The sequence below is a fragment of the Heteronotia binoei genome, chromosome 18 (assembly GCF_032191835.1).
Source record: "Heteronotia binoei isolate CCM8104 ecotype False Entrance Well chromosome 18, APGP_CSIRO_Hbin_v1, whole genome shotgun sequence".
In the NCBI taxonomy this organism is placed as follows: domain Eukaryota; kingdom Metazoa; phylum Chordata; class Lepidosauria; order Squamata; family Gekkonidae; genus Heteronotia; species Heteronotia binoei.
In genome coordinates, this window is record NC_083240.1 from 21,641,124 (window position 1) to 21,656,759 (window position 15,636).

Consider the following 15,636-nt stretch of genomic DNA (forward strand, 5'->3'; position numbering starts at 1 on the left):
GGCAGCACAGGTGAAGGCTCCACACAACCTTGCGTGGTAGTAGTTAGGGCTGGAAATCAGGGCTTTTCTTGTAGCAGGAACTCCTTTGCATATTAGGCCACACACCCTGATTTAACCAATCCTCCTGGAGCTGAACAGCAGACCCTGTAATAACAGACCTGTAAGCTCTTGGTTGATTGGACTACATCACAGGTGTGTAGCCTAATATGCAAAGGAGTTCCTGCAACAAAAAAAGCCCTGATTGAGATCTAACACAGGCTAGGACCAGGGCGACTAAGGTTTGAATGTCTATGCTGCCATGGCAGCTTGTGGATGACCTTGGGCCAATCACTCTCCCTCAGATGACACTATCTCACAGGGTTGTTGTGAGGATAAAACAGAGGAGGGGGAAACCCCAAAAGCCACTCTGAGCTCCCTGGAGGATCGGTAAGAATAGAATGTATGAAACCTCTAAAATCACAACTACTGAGTGAGCTGAGTGGAACCAGTCACCAGCGTGGGGCCAACAAAGGGAAGAACAGTTTGGTGCAGTGGCTAGGCAAAGGCCTGGGTTCCAGTCCTCCACTCTTCCATGAATTGGGTAACTTTGGGCCAGTCACTGTCTCTCAGCCTCACCTACTGCACAAGGTTGTTCTAAGGATAAAATGGGAGTGGAGAATCCTGCAGGAAGCCAATAGCTTTTGGAAGAAAAGTTGGGATAAAAATGTATAGATAAGGATAGAGGTAGTGCCTCTGCTTTTTGTTTTGTTTGCATTTTTGTATTTTGTGTCTATGTGTATGTTTGTGTGTCTGCACCTGAAAGTCATGTAGACTTCTGGTGACCAACACCTGCGGGGGGCCTGGAGGATATTCAGGGAGGTGGCCAAATAAGCCTGCCCCTGCATCCTAACTGGGTATTTCAAGGACAGTCTCCCATCCAAGTACTAACCACAGTTGACCCTGCTTAGCTTCTAATATCTGATGAGATTGGGCTTTCCTGGGGGATTTTTTTTTAAAAAAACTTTAATACATCTAATCTCACCACCATCTATGTGCGCCTTGAACGCTGCACAGCCAAGAATCAGGGCTGACCCCCCCCCCTTCCTCTGAGTTCAAATGCTAACGTAAAACACGCAATTCACTCACTGCTGGACGAGCAAGAACAAGCTGTTCTGACCTGCAAAAAAAAGATTCTTAACTCTGTCCCGAACATGGTAAATCAGACCCTGCCACACCAAGAGCCCCATGGCGAAATTTCCACGAAAGAGCACTCAACCAGATGGCAGGCCTCTTTCACAGAACCCCCTGTTCTTGGCATCGCAAGGATACCAAACAGAATCCAATACCCCCTGGGTAAGCCCAGATACAACAAAGTGCCTTTTCTCTATGTTTCGCCACTTGAAAAACTTAGTCAGACCCAGCAGCGATCCCCAACACAGGCTCCAGAATCTACTCCCATCTATGCCAGGTCTCTGAGAATGTGCAAAGTGCCTCTTCCTCACCAATGAGAGCATCTGCAAAGAATGTGGCTTGCAGGGCAGCGGGACAGCAGGTACCATTTGGCCAGGTTTGGGGGGGCAGTTTCCTCAATTCCAAGGTTCCTTTCTCTCTGGTTCCAGACACTGAAAACCAACTGTGTGTCCCCATAAAGGGGCAATCCCATTTTGTTTTATTACCCACAGCAACCACAACGCAAGTTGTTAAAATACGTTGGGTTTCCACCACCACTCCTCCCCCCCACAACATTTAATTTATCCAAGAACAGGCCTTTGAATCTTCCTGTGAATTTTGCCCCCCCCCATCATAAGATCTTCACGTTTAATCCCTTTTTCCAAATCAGTGTTGAGCCTCACTTTTGGTCCAATGCAACCCAAAATATTCTGTAAACTAAACCACAACTGCATGCACCTCGGCCACCATTCATGCACTGACACCCCTGGGTGCCCTGCTCACATGGGGTCTCCAAAACCAGGCTACCAAGGAGCCCTCTGGGTCTCAGCTGCTGAAGCCACAGTCCCTGGAATTTGGGAGATGACCTGGGTGATAAACCCCCTCCGTTGCCTGGGGGAAGACCCATTTGCAACAGAATCCGGAGACAGAAGCAACAGAACTGGGCGGCCGCCAAGGCTGCCGGGCGGCTCAGCTGGAACTCAGGCGGAACTTATCACTTCCCAGTCAACCGACCTGTTCTTGGAAAGCCAACTCGCTGCTGGGTTAGCAGAGCTGCTGCCAGAGAGGGAGGCACACAGCCAGGGCCGGCCCTAGGCTGTCCGGCACTCTAGGCAAGGCTAACTTCTGGTGCCCGCCCCCCCCCCCCGCACTGATAATGTCACCGAGTCACATGGGAGGGTGCCCAATTTGGCGCCCCCAGAAGGCTGGTGCCCTAGGCAGTCACCTAGTTTGCCTAGTGGCAGAGCCCACCCTGCACACAGCCCCTGTGTTAGGGGCACAAAAGCTAAGCCTTTGCCAGAGGCAGGCTCGCTTGCCTCATCTTTTGCTTTCGGACTGGTCAAACCGGTGTGCAGAGAGGGTGCTTGCTTGCTTTCCCTGGGTATGCCTTCATGCTGCACAGACCCTACCGGCCTCCATTCATCCAAGACTCCTGCTTTCTTTCTATCCACCGCAGAAAATCTCTCAGGCCCCGCCTGCCAATCAGAACTGGGCAAAAGCAAAACATTATGTACTGCTCTCCCCCCACCTCACCCGGCTCCCCAGATCTCCTTGGAATCTGTCAGCCGAGCCCAGACAGAGGCTGGAGGAAGGGAAAGACGGATTCGCTCTGCAGTCTAGACGCAGCCCGTCGCTTTGCTCGACTAACGTCAGATTGCAGCCGCGCTCCTCAATTCTTCACTGGCAGTGCCACCCCATACTTTCGCTGCAAGCCCCGCTTACACGCAGACCTGAGACACTGAACCCCCATCCGGCCACCCCTGTCCAAAGACACCACTCTCTCCAAGCCGGTGTGGGGCACGGATCTGCCAGATCCAGAGCCACAGAGATCCCACCGCCCGCCATGGCTCCCCTTGCACAGACAGATTCGGCCCTCTGGTTCACATCCCAGCTTCCCAAACTCACCAGTCGGAGGTGGCTTTTGGTGGGCAGCCCCTCGGGGGTCCCTCGCCCCTCGCCCAGCGCCTTAAAGTCCCCCAGGCGCTGCCTCATCGTAGCATTCCCAAAGGCGGGGGGGGGGTTCAAATGCTCCAACGCGGCTGGCCCTCTGTGCGCATCGCCTCCCCGCCAAGCAGCTCGGTCAGACGCCGCCGAGACAAAGCCACGTTCAAGCCCGGCCGGCGGGAGGGAAGGAGGGAGGAGGAGGCGGAGGAGGGCTCGTCGGAAGGAACCTACCACTTCCCTTCCCAGGAGAGGCCGGCCGGAGCGTACCATTCTTCCGCCGCTCCACAGCAGCCGCAGCGGCCAAGAGGGAGCGTAGCAAGGCGAGAGCGGAAGAGGGCCAGGTGTGGCCTGCTGCTGACCCCCAAGGGGGCAGGCAAGTCAGAGGCGGGCAGGCCCCCTCCCGCGTTTGTGGGCTCTACAGTGCCAAGGCAGCACGTGTTCCTAGGAACCCCAAAGCCAGCTTGTCACAGGAAAGGGATGATGATAATGATATTGGGTTTATATCCCGCCCTATACTCAAAATATTAAAGTCTCAGCGAGGTCACAATCTCCTTTCTCTCCTCCGCCCGCCCCACAACAGACACCCTGGGAGGTGGGTGGGGCTGAGAGAGCTCTCACAGCGGCTGCCCTTTCAAGGATAGCCCTGCAAGAGCTATGGCTGACCCAAGACCTATCCAGCAGGTGCAAGTGAAGGAGTGGGAAATCAGACCTGGTTTCCCCAGATAAGAGTCTGCACACTTAACCACTACACCAAACTGGGACCAGGCGGCCTGCCCATTTCCCTTAGGGCAGGGGTGGCCAAACTGAAGCTCGGGAGTTACATGTGGCTCTTTCGCACACCTTGTGTGGCTCTCGAAGCCCTCACCACCCAGTCACTCCCAGCTTGGGGGAGGCATTTGTCTCTTTAAATCACTTCTCCAAGCCAAGCCAGCTGGCAGCTTGGAGAATGCATTTAAAGTTAAAGTTGCTTTCCCTCCACCTCTCCCTCCCCCATCTATTTGCCTGCCTGCTCTCCAGCTGCCCTGAGCCTGCCCCGGCGGGGAGGGCGGGGTATAAATAAAATTTTATTATTATTATTATCTGATGTTCATGTCTTGTGGTTTTCACAAGTTATGGCTCTCAAACATCTGACATATATTCTATGTGGCTCCTACATTAAGCAAATTTGGCCAACCCTGCCTTAGGCCATCATAAGCACCAGGTGGCGGACACTGTGTTGGAAAATCCCGGGATATTTTGGGTGGTGGAGCCTCGGGAGGACGGGGGCGTAAAGGCCATAGAGTCCACCCCTACTCTCCTTCCATCCCAAAACAGCCATTTGCTCCAAGGAGACTGAGCGCTGTTGTTTGGAGATCACTTGTCTTTCCAGATCTCCAGGTCCTACCTGGAGGTTGGCAACCCCAGGAAAAAGTAGAGAACTGTGCTTCTGAAAGGGTCCAGACTTAAGAACCCTTTCCTGGGAGTCAATCCCATTCAGTAACATGAGGATGTTATTCCTCTCTTCCGATGTTGCTTTATCTTAATGCGTTAAACATTGTTTGTGCAATATTGGCACTGTAAATTTAAGCAATGCTTATGTGCTTTCACAGTTCTTACTTGATGTTTTATAATTGTGTGTTCAGTATATTTCAATAAAGTTTATTTAAAAAGGAAAAAAACGGGGATTACTTCTGAGTAGAGCTGTTTAGTATTGCTTTCTGAGGTCACAGGAGCACAGTCCTCTAGCCTCACATGTCAGTATGGAAACATTTTGATTTTCATAGTGAATTTTTTTAAAATAATAATAATAATAATAATAGTATCTTGTTCTCAAACATATCTTGGCTCAGCCCCGGTATCAGTTTCCATTGCCAGAGCTTAACTCTTAGGGTTGCCAATTCTGAGGAATTCCAGGAGATTTGAGGGTGGAATTTAGGCTGGGGAAATTAGGGATTCCAACCTCCAGGTGAGACCTGGGGATCCCCCAGAATTGCAACTCATCTCCAGACTACCGAGATCAGTTCCTCTGGAGAAAAGGGATACTTTGGGGGGGGGGTGGACGCCATGGCACTGTGCCCCACTGAGGTCCCTGCTCCTCACCAAGCTCCAACCCCCAATCTGCAGAAGTTTCCCAAGCTGGATCTGGCAGCCCGTCCCTTCCATTCCCTGCCAGTGGCAGACTGGAGCAAAAACCCAGAAGGGATGCATTTCCTCTAAGGGAACTGACCTCTGCCGCTTGGAGATAGAGATCATTTCAGGCTCCACCCAGAGATTGGCAAACCTACCTAGAATATGTGAAGAAAGAATGGATTATCTAGAAATGAAGCACTGCCTAGAAATGCAGATTGTCTGGTTCACCCCTCCCCTTTCTAAAAAAAACCCCAAAACCAAACAAAGCTATCTAAGCAATGTGATCACCATCCAAAGCATGCCCCCATCAGCAAAACACCAAATCTCATAAGTGAAACCTGAAGAGATTTGACAGTCTAAAAAAAACATTGTTGGCTTTTGGATCTGTGCAGAATTTGGTTTCTGCTTATGCAGAACCTGGATGCTGATCTGCAGAAAGATGCACCGTTTGGAGCCCGCATCTGTTACAGAGACGCTGCATTATGGGAGAGAAAGTGGCTCAGTGGTAGGACATTTGCTCCATATGCAGAAGGTCCCCAGTTCAATCCCTGGCATTTCCTCTTAAAAGTAGCATAGGGGCATGAAGCAACAAATGCCACTTCAGACTCCAAAGGGTACTGCGCATGGGATTGATGTCACATCAGTGCTCCTTCTGCCTAGTCCCACTGCACTTGTCATGCATGCCTGCTTCTTATTACACATACATTTTCTTCTTCTGCAGTCTGGCACACACGTTGTGATTTATAAACAGAATGAGCAAGTGGCTGCATGCAAATCTGTGAGAGCTTCATGCCTACCAGCTGACACCGTGGGGTTATTATGGGAAGAGAAATCCCAGGTGAACTCAAGGCCAAGAACAAGAGTCCCTGAAGGCTAGGTGGTCTGGGGACAGTTAAGCAACGCTTGAGAGGTTTCCCTAAGCATATGCCATGAGACATAAATTGATTTCTGTAATAAAAGGCACCAGAGAGCTTATCCTGGCAAGAGGCTGCCTGCCACTGCTCTGCAAGATTACCCTGTGCTAGCCTTGCTACTTTCCAGTTAGACTGTGTTGTACCGTACACTGTACAAAACAGTTCACAAACTTACTTGGATAAATGGTTAGAGACTGTTGTCTATACTGCTATGTATGGCTTGTAGGTAGGATCCTATTTATGTAATTTCTGTCCCATTTAACGTGTCGTGTGAATACTTCTTCTAGGCTTCAGTTTTTTCTGGTGGTTCCAGACTTCTAAAATCCTAATGCACTGGTTATTCAATCTCCCATTTTGTTGATTGTACTGACTTGCTATGTGTAATCTGTCTTGAACCCCAGTCAGAAGAGTGACCTATAAATGATGCAAAGAAAATGAAAATAAATAAAAGGGTCAGTAAGTCTGCTCCATCTTGGAGTAGGATCTAGGAGAGACCTGAGTTCAAATCCCCACTCTGCCACAGCAGATTGCTAGGTGTTGTTAGGCCAGTCACTCTCATGGAGCTGCCTCAAACCGAATCAGACCCTTGATCCACCAAATCCAGTATTGTCCACTCAGACTGGCAGCAGCAGCAGCTCTCCAGAGTCTCAGGCAGAAGTCTTTCGCAGTCACTTACTGCCTGGTCCTTTTTAACTGGAGATGCTGGGGATTGAACTTAGGACCTTCTGCATGCCAAGCAGATGTTCTGCCACTTAGCCGAGGCACTTGCTCAGCCAAACCTACTGCCCAGAGTGATCATTGTGAAGATAAAATGGAAGAGGAGAGTATAATATTGTAAGCCACTGGAGGGAGAAAGCAGAACATACATAGTTCAACAAATAAAGCAGAACCACCATATCCAAAGGGTGCCTGTTTCCTGTCCAAGTCACTGTTCTGGAGTCCTATACAGGAGACCCGTTCTGAACAGTGACTCTTAGAAAAACAGAGGGTGGGGGGGTCCTCCCGAAGGTTCCTTCTTACTCTTTTTTTGGACGTTAAGCATGAAGCACACCTGAGTTTTAATTAAGAACAAAACTGGAAATTGTAGTTCTGTGAATGAGGCCGAGGGATCTCTAACAGTGAATGATCTACGTTCACACCCAATGATGATTCCCAAGATTCTTCTGAGATCCCTTGTTTCAGAAACTGTGAAGTTTCTGTTCCCTCCATGGAAGAGACTCTGCTTTGCATGGAGATGGTCCCAGGTTGAGTCCCTGGCATCTCCAGTTAAAAAGGACCAGGCAGGAGGTGATGTGAAAGACCTCTCCCGAAGACCCTGGAGAGCCACTGCCAGTCTGAGTCAACAGTAGTACTGACCCTGAAGGACCAAGGGTCATTATAAGGCAGCTTCATGTGTGTTTATATGTGTTTGGGGTGGTAAAAGACCTGGGTTATTCTCCCTGGGCATGTTGCAAGAGGAATGCCCTTGGGCAGTGCCAACCAAGCCAGGACCCTTTCAAGGAACATTTTAAAAAGACTTTCCTTCCTTGTTTTCAAGAGTAGTGCAAAGGAATTGAGGCCAGGGGAGGGGAAAGAATTTCAGCTACTTGAAGCCTTCTCGGTTTCAAACCAAACAGCAAGACATTTTTCTGCATCTCCTACTAGAAACAGGCAAAAGGCAGTCCACCCACCTCATCATACCAGATTCTCCCACGATTCTTCGGGTCTTGAGATGCTGAGAACAGAGCCAGCCAATTCTTAGCAAGCACAGCCATCTTGTGGCTGATTGTGGAAGTGCTACCACCAAAGCAATGTAAGTGGGGAAAGGATGCACTAAGGGAAATCTTCCTGAGCAGAATCTGAACTGGACTTTTAAAAAGTGGGTGTAAAAGATTATTAGGATATACTGCTAATGAGATAACACTCATTCACTGTACAGAATGACTAAGATTCTTTTTAATGGTGGGTGGGAAACTAGCTAATGGCTGGGCTTGGAGGTTTAGTGAGGGCAGCAGGCTGGGCAGTATGGCACCACTGCAACTTCTAAACAGTCCCATGGCCTGCAGCCTAACAGAGTAAAACAGATTCACCCATTTTGTAGTGCTGGCTTAGCAGGAGAATAATTAGAGAGCCAATGGTATTTTAAAAAAAAAACATACACACCCAACTTTTAAATAGAGAGCACTTGGAATTTTAGCGTCAGACTCTTATACAGCCATGTTTGTAACTCAGCCCCAGGTTGTCAGGGGGGAGGTGAGGGATTGGGAAGCCTGCCCCAAAACTAGAAATTATTTCTAATGCAAATGGCCGTTATAATCATTAGCACATTTACCACCTTTGGAGCCCTGGCCTGGATAGCCCAGCTAGCCTGATCTCTTCTGATCTTGGAAGCTAGTAAGGTTGGCACTGGCTATTATTTGGAAGGGTGACCTCCAAGGAATGCCAGGGTTGTGACCAGTGTTCCCTTTAAGGTGAATTAGTGTGAGCTAGCTCACAGTTTTTTAGTCGCCAGCTCACGCATTTTTGTCTTCGCTCAGGAAAAATGGCCCAAGAGCAAACTAATTTATACAGTAACTCACAACTTTAATGCTAGTAGCTCATGAAGTAGAATTTTGGCTCACAAGACTCCACAGCTTAGAGGGAACATAGGTCGCAGTGTTCACGCTAAGCTGAGTTAGCGTGAGCTAGCTCACAGTTTTTTAGCCTCCAGCTCACACATTTTTGGCTTAGCTCAGGAAAAATGGCCCCAGAGCACAATAATTTATGCAGCAGCTCACAGCTTTAATGCCAGTGGCTCACAAAGTAGAAATTTTGCTCACAAGACTCTGCAGCTCAGAGGGAACACTGGTCATGACTGAGTGACCAATGTTCACGCTAAGCTGAGTTAGTGTGAGTTAGCTCACAGTTTTTTAGCCTCCAGCTCAAACATTTTTGTCTTAGCTCAGGAAAAATGGCCCCAGAACAAACTAATGTATGCAGTAGCCAAATCGCTTGCTCATAACTTTAATGCCAGCAGCTCCCTAAGAAGAATTTTTGCTCACAAGATTCCATAGCTTAGAGGAAGTATTGGTCGTGACACAGAAGCAGGCAATGACAAACCACCTCTGAAATGTCTCTTGCCTTAAAAACAAGTCTAGCTCAGCACCTAGTGGTGGGTAATGCTAAAAGGAGTTAGAACTTCTGGCTGCCAAACAATCTTAGGATTTCCAGGCTATTCTAGAGACAATGCCATGGGATAATAATTGTTATTTATTAATACCACCATTGGAATGTGTAAAGCACTTTACTGCTTCACTTAGCTATCAGCTATCCTTATAACAGCCTGATAAGGTGGGCCAGGATTATTGCTATCACCACAGGAATGGGGCTAAGGGATAATCTAAGGTGACCATTAGATTTATGCGGGGGACTTCCTGGACCATACAGATGCTAGCCTGACCCTCCAACCACTCTGCCACTCTCCCTCTCTCTTGAAGTTTTTCTCCTGTTTGCATACGGTCAGGATGAATCGTTTTGCTCAGTCCTACCTTTTTGTATAAGGGATTCTCATTCCCTTGTGCTGTCCGTGTTGCCCTATCCATTTCTTTGGTGCTCCACAGTTCAGCGCCTCATCCCTGTAAGCACCGCCTCTGTCCCCCAAATAACAGCTCCTGGCAACGGCAGGAAGCCTCCAAGGCCAACAGCCATCTCTATTCTAGCCTCTGGCAGGATTCCAGACCCCAGCAGAAGAAGAGAAGTCTCCGGCCTTGAGGAAGCCTGGGCCCTCCTGCCTCACCAGACCAGATGGGGATTAATCACAAGGAAAGGCCTTCTGGCTGCCAGTTGTCCACCCTCGCCAAGGTGAACGCTGCCTCGTAAATCAGACAGGAAGCCGCAGGGTCGAAAGAATGGCTGGCCTCCCAGTCCTGGTCTCGGTCTCAATGAGCTTGACTGTTCCAGGGTGAAATATTAGCTGCCTGTGCTTGCAGAAAGGGCTGTGGCTCAGTGGCAGAGTGTCTGCCTTGTACACAGAAGGCCCCGGGTTCAATCCCCAGCACCTCCACTTAAAAGGATCAAATAATAATTAATGTGAACAACCGCTAGCCAAGATCCTGGAAAGATGCTGCCGGTCAAAGTTAGACAATACTGACTTTAGTTCCCCTGGAGAAAATGGCTGCTTTGGAGGGTGGGCTCTATAGCATTATAACCCCACTGAGGTCCCGCCCATCCCCAAATTTCACCTTCCTGAGACTCCACTCCCCAAATCTCCAGGTATTTCCAAACCCAGAAACTGATAAAGCAGTTTCATGTGCATTCCATGGGAGAAAGACCCTAGCTTCATGTTCCCCCTTTTTATTTCACTTTTGCACCTCTTCCAAAGGCAGCCACACTCTAAAGCAAGTTAGGACTAGAATCTAGAGGCTACTCTCTTGGGCAGGGGTGGCCAAACTTGCTTAACGCAAGAGCCACATAAAATAAACATGAGATGTTTGAGAGCTGCAAGACATGAATGTCAGCAGTGTTCCCCCTAAGCTGAGTTAGGGTGAGCTAGCTCACAGATTTTTAGCCTCCAGTTGACACATTTTTGTCTTAGCTCAGGAAGGATGACCCCAGAGCACACTAATTTATGCAGCAGCTCACAACTTTAATGCCAGTAGCTCAAAAATACAATTTTTGCTCACAAGACTCTGCAGCTTAGAAGGAACATTGAATAACAGATGTTTGAGAGCTGCAGAGAAAGAAGGAAGGCAAATAGATGAGGGAGGCAGGAGGGACAGAGAGATGGAAAGAAATCAACTTTAACTTCAAAGGAATTCTCGAAACTGCCAGCTGGCTTGGCTTGGAAATGTGATTTCATAAAAGAAATGCCTTTTCCAAGCTGGCTGTCAAGGCATTGGGGGCTTTGAGAACCACACCATATTTGAAAAAGAGCCCCATGTGGCTCCTGAGTTGCAGTCTGGCCAGCCCTGCTCTAGAGTGTCAGAAGGGCCAGGGCACTAAAAGCAGGCAGCCCCATCACAGAGCCTCTCTAGCCCCATAGCAGCCACCCAGGTTGCTTGGCCAGCAAGCAGCTCAGGGTGTACCTGTACCAGTAGGGGGCACCAAAGGCACTCAAACAAGCCCTATTTAGGGTTTCCAGTTCCAGGTTGGAAAATCCCTGGAAATGGGGTGGGGCAGGGGTTGGAGCCTCAGGAAGGTGGGATTTGGGGAGAGGAGGGTCCTCAGTGGGGTAATTATGCTGTAGAGTCCACCCTCCAGAGTAGCCATTTTCTCCAGGGGGGCAAATCTGTCATCTGGAGATCTGTCATCCAGAGATCTGTCATCTCCAGGACCCACCTGGGGGCTGACATCCCCAGCACCTGTCTGCATCCAAGGATCCAACCAAACATCCTTTCTCTCCAGCACTTCAGCCAAAACACTCTGGTCACCCAAAACTAAGGGATATGTTTCTGCCAACCCATGGCAAACCTTTGGAGAACAGGCCAGGAAGGTGGCATCTCTTTCATCTTCTTCATTCCCCGGGATCAGTTTGCCAGGAGGTGTGCACTGCCTCTAGAGAGGAGAACTCTCCCACATGCAAATATGTCTAATCCTTTGTTTAAAGAAAGCCATCTGGGCCTATCCCTGTCAGAACAATCGGTGACAATGAATCCTGTAAATTCATTAAGTATTGCAGGAAGGAAGGCCTATTAGGGATCCCAGCCTCCAGGTGGGACCTGGGGATCCTCTGGAATTACAGCTCATCTTCAGACTACAGAGATCAGTTTTCCTGAAGAAAACAGATGCTTGGGAGGTTAGATTCTGTGGCACTGTATCCCACTGAGACCCCTGTCCTCCCCAGGCTCAATCCCCAAATCTCCAGGAGTTTCCCAACCTGGATCTGGCAACCTTGCCCCCCCTTCCCCTGCTGGTGGCCAGGGGGGACCTGGCAACCCTAACTTATACCCTGAACTCTCTGTCAATCAATTGTTCCAGAATCCCCCCAAACACTGGATGGTTGTTGAATAGGTAGAGACAGAGAAGTCTCCATTATCTCTTTCCTTGCTTTTAACCTGCTACAGTCTCTCCCACCCCCAAATTCCCGTAGGCTTAAAAAAGAAAAGAGAAAACTCTAGAACAGGGGTGGCCAAATTGCAGCTCGAGAGCCATATGTGGCTGTCTCATACATATTGTGTGGTTCTCAAAGCCCCTACTGCCCTGTGGACCAGATGGAGAAGGTATTTGTCTCTTTAAGTCACTTCTCCAAGCCAAGCAGCTGGCAGTTTGGAGAATGCATCTAAAGTTAAAGTTGCTTTCTTTCCACCTCTCCCTCTCTCCTATCAATTTGTCTTCCTTCCTTCCTTCCTTCCTTCCTTCCTTCCTTCCTTCCTTCCTTCCTTCCTTCCCTCCTTCCCTCCTTCCCTCCTTCCTTCCTTCCCTCCTTCCCTCCTTCCTTCCTTCCTTCCTCTGACATTCATGTCTTACAGCTCTCAAACATCTGACGTTCATGTCTTGCGGCTCTCAAACATCTGACATTTATTCTATGTGGCTCTTACATTGAGCACGTTTGGCCACCCCTGCTCTGGAGTGTTCTCAATGATTGCATTGGCTGATGATCTGCTTCCGATTATTCTCCCAGGAGCTGGTTACAAGGTGTTTTATAGCTGTGGGATGGGCCTGCCAAGGTGGAAGGGTCACCCAAAGCTAAGGTATACATTTCTGCCAACCCAAGGCAAACCTTCCATTTGCAGGTGAAGTAGGTCTGATGACCTTTAAAGCCCTAATTGGCCTGGGATCAGCACTCTGAAGGACTGCCTGCTCTCCTGCCCCTGCAGATCAGCATCAGAGGTGGTGAAGAAGGTGGCGACTAGTGACAAAGAGGCACAGACAGACAGATGGTAAGCCTCAACCAAGTCTCCCTCTCTTTGTCCCTGTAACCACTACCATTCTTATGGCCCAGATCCAGCCTGTCAAGAGACTAACCAGCCAAACCTAATAAGGGTGGGTGGAAATTTTGCTGTTTACTTTTAACAAAATGAAGTATCCAAGTCCCAGGGGCAGGGGGAGACAGAAAGACTGAAAGCAATGTACTTCATCCACTGAGACTAACGTTTGCATCCACACATTCTGCTTCTCTTTAAAAATCAATAACATTTAGAAACCATTTATAAACTGGTCCAAGAAACCATTTATAAACCGGTCCAAGAACTGAAATGCTGCTCAAAGGCAATGATGTTACAGGTGCTAACCAATAGGGTCCCCACAGCAGCCGTAAACAGATGCTGGGATTAGAGCTTCCTCTCCCTTTCCAAAGAAGGATTCATTAGCCGAACAGCTGCGAAAAACAACTAGCAGAACTGGTTTTTAAGAACCCGGCCATGCAAATGGGGGGGGGGGGGAGATGTATATCTGTATTTTGAGCAGGGATAATGCCCACAATCTTCCTTCAGCCAAAGGTGCCACCATTACAGTACTAAGCAGAGTTACACCCTTCTAAGCTTCAGTGGGTTTTGAAGGGTAGAACTGGGGCTAGGATTCACCTGCAAGTTAAGTCTGCAGTGCACACCCAGGCTGTGCCTTGATATGCAAAACACGCATCTCCAAAACCGAACAGGCTCAGTACTCTGAAACCGCCAAAGAGTCAAGAACACCCTAGAGAAAGAGGAGGAAGGAGAGAATCTGGGGAAGCAGTTTGCTTTTGACACCGCTAAGAAAGCATTCCTCGGCACTTACCTGAACTTCAAGATGGTCCTTGAGGGGTAGAAACAGGCCGTATTATTAAAACAAAAACAGGATTTACACTACCTGGAATTCAGTCCTGAAGGAAGACAAGCCCTCTAGAGAACTGCGCAGAAGGAACAATGCCGTCTGCTTGGACTGTGGGGGGAATAAGAGGCTCTAATTCCATCACAGCTTTACATTAAGGAGCAATTAGGTTAAGAGGGGGGAGGGAAGTCTCGCTGGTGTTGCTCTCCACATTATGCCTTGGCAGGGGGGGGAAGGAGGCAGGTCAGTCCCACATGAGTTGGGATAGGGTTGCCAGGTCCCCCCTGGCCGGTGGTGGGGAGTAGGGTTGCCAACTCCAGGCTGGGAAACTCCTGGAGATTTGGGGATGGAGCCTGAGGAGACAGAGGTACAATGCCATAGCGTCCGTCCTCCAAAGCAGCCATTTTCTCCAGGGGAACTAATCTCTGTAGTCTTAGAGGAGGTGCAATTCCAGGAGATCTCCAGCCCAGGCCCTATCTGGAGGCTGGCATTCCTAGGTTGGTATGACTCCCTCCAAGGCTGCTAGAAAGAGGTGAGGGGACCTGGTAGGATTAGAGAGCCAATCGGGTGTAGTGCTGAGAGTTCTCGACTAGGAACTGGGAGACCCAGGTTCAAATCTCCACTCCTCCATGGAAGCTTGCTGGGTGACCTTGGGCCAGTCATCTACTCTCAACCCAATCTACATCACAGGGTTCTTGTGAGGATAAAATGGAGGGGAGGAGAGAAACGTAAGCCACTTTGGGTCACCAGTGGGGAGAAAGGAGGGGTAAAAACATGGTTTTAAAAAATTAAATATTTCACCCATTCTGCAGAGGTAAGATGACATCTGTCAGAAAGTGCCAATTTGGCTGTCTGGTGAGCATATTTATGTTGATATTGTTTTAATTGATTTTAATATTGTTTAAGTTTTAATGCTTTTAATACTGTAATTTTGGTGGATTGTTAGCTGCCCCGAGTCCGTTTGAGGAGAGGGGGGATATAAATCCAAAGTAAATAAATGAATAAAGATATATGCTTTCAAAGACACATTTGACTCACTCAAATGTTGTTTTAGGTGTACCTTTTAGATAGATGAGGAGGAGACAGACAGACAGACAGATCTGTCTAATATGTTTGAATCTCGCACTTCCCCCAAGAATCTCAAAGCAGGGGTCTCTCCCCCCACCAGCAGCCCTAGTAAAACTGGGATGTGCCATGTATGCACACCGTAAGCAGGGGTCCTTCTTTGAAATCCTTTCCATCTCACGGGGTGGGGGGAATGTCTCCACCCCAGCCTGAAAGGGCCAGGATCCACTCCTCCACAGCCTCTATGCTCCTGAGCTTCATGACTTGTTTAACACTAAGGCCCACCACCACACTCTAGAAGCACCTGTCTCTAGCCAGCATCCGGCCTACTCATCTCCGGGACTCTCTCTTCCCCAAGGAGCCAAACTAAAGGAAGTTGCCTGCTCACCCCCCTTTGGGGAAAGAGGGAGCGTGAAAGGGGTCCTTGTCTTTGCAAGCCCTCTCCTTCGGCTCTGTTGCAACTCAACAGCTCCAGTTAATCGCTGGGAAAAGGACTGTGAAGGGTGGGGGGGAGGAGAGCAGCTGTCTCCGCAACAACACCCCCCCTTTCCTGGCCCAATCCCTTTGCTGGAGCGGAGTCAGGCTCTGCCCCTCGGAGCCAGAACGTTTCTCCAGCTGTTTTGGCGCTGCCACTCTGTCTGGAAAAGTCATTGCGGTCTGCGCTCCCAAGGAAAAGGGAGTGAGGTCATGGGAGACCCGGGTAAGGCCTGAGACTGAGGCAGGACGGGGTGTGGGGAGGGGAGAGGGGCAA

At 49.1% G+C, this 15,636-nt stretch overlaps 1 protein-coding gene across 3 annotated transcripts in view; it reads right to left on the reverse strand.

Annotated features, from left to right (window-relative positions):
• Window positions 1–15,636, reverse strand: part of PLEKHG5 (pleckstrin homology and RhoGEF domain containing G5) — a 125,671-nt gene that overhangs the window by 66,684 nt on the left and 43,351 nt on the right. The window contains exon 1 of one of the 3 annotated variants that reach the window (XM_060258786.1): window positions 13,788–13,926. The exons of 1 other annotated variant lie outside the window; for it this stretch is intronic. Coding sequence is in view for 1 of the 2 variants with exons in the window: in XM_060258785.1 (XP_060114768.1) it covers window positions 3,055–3,141 (87 nt within the window). In the remaining variant the exon portion in view is untranslated. Of the gene's footprint in view, window positions 1–3,054; window positions 3,154–13,787; window positions 13,927–15,636 lie in introns of those variants that run through there. One more of the 3 variants, XM_060258785.1, reaches the window with a different exon arrangement.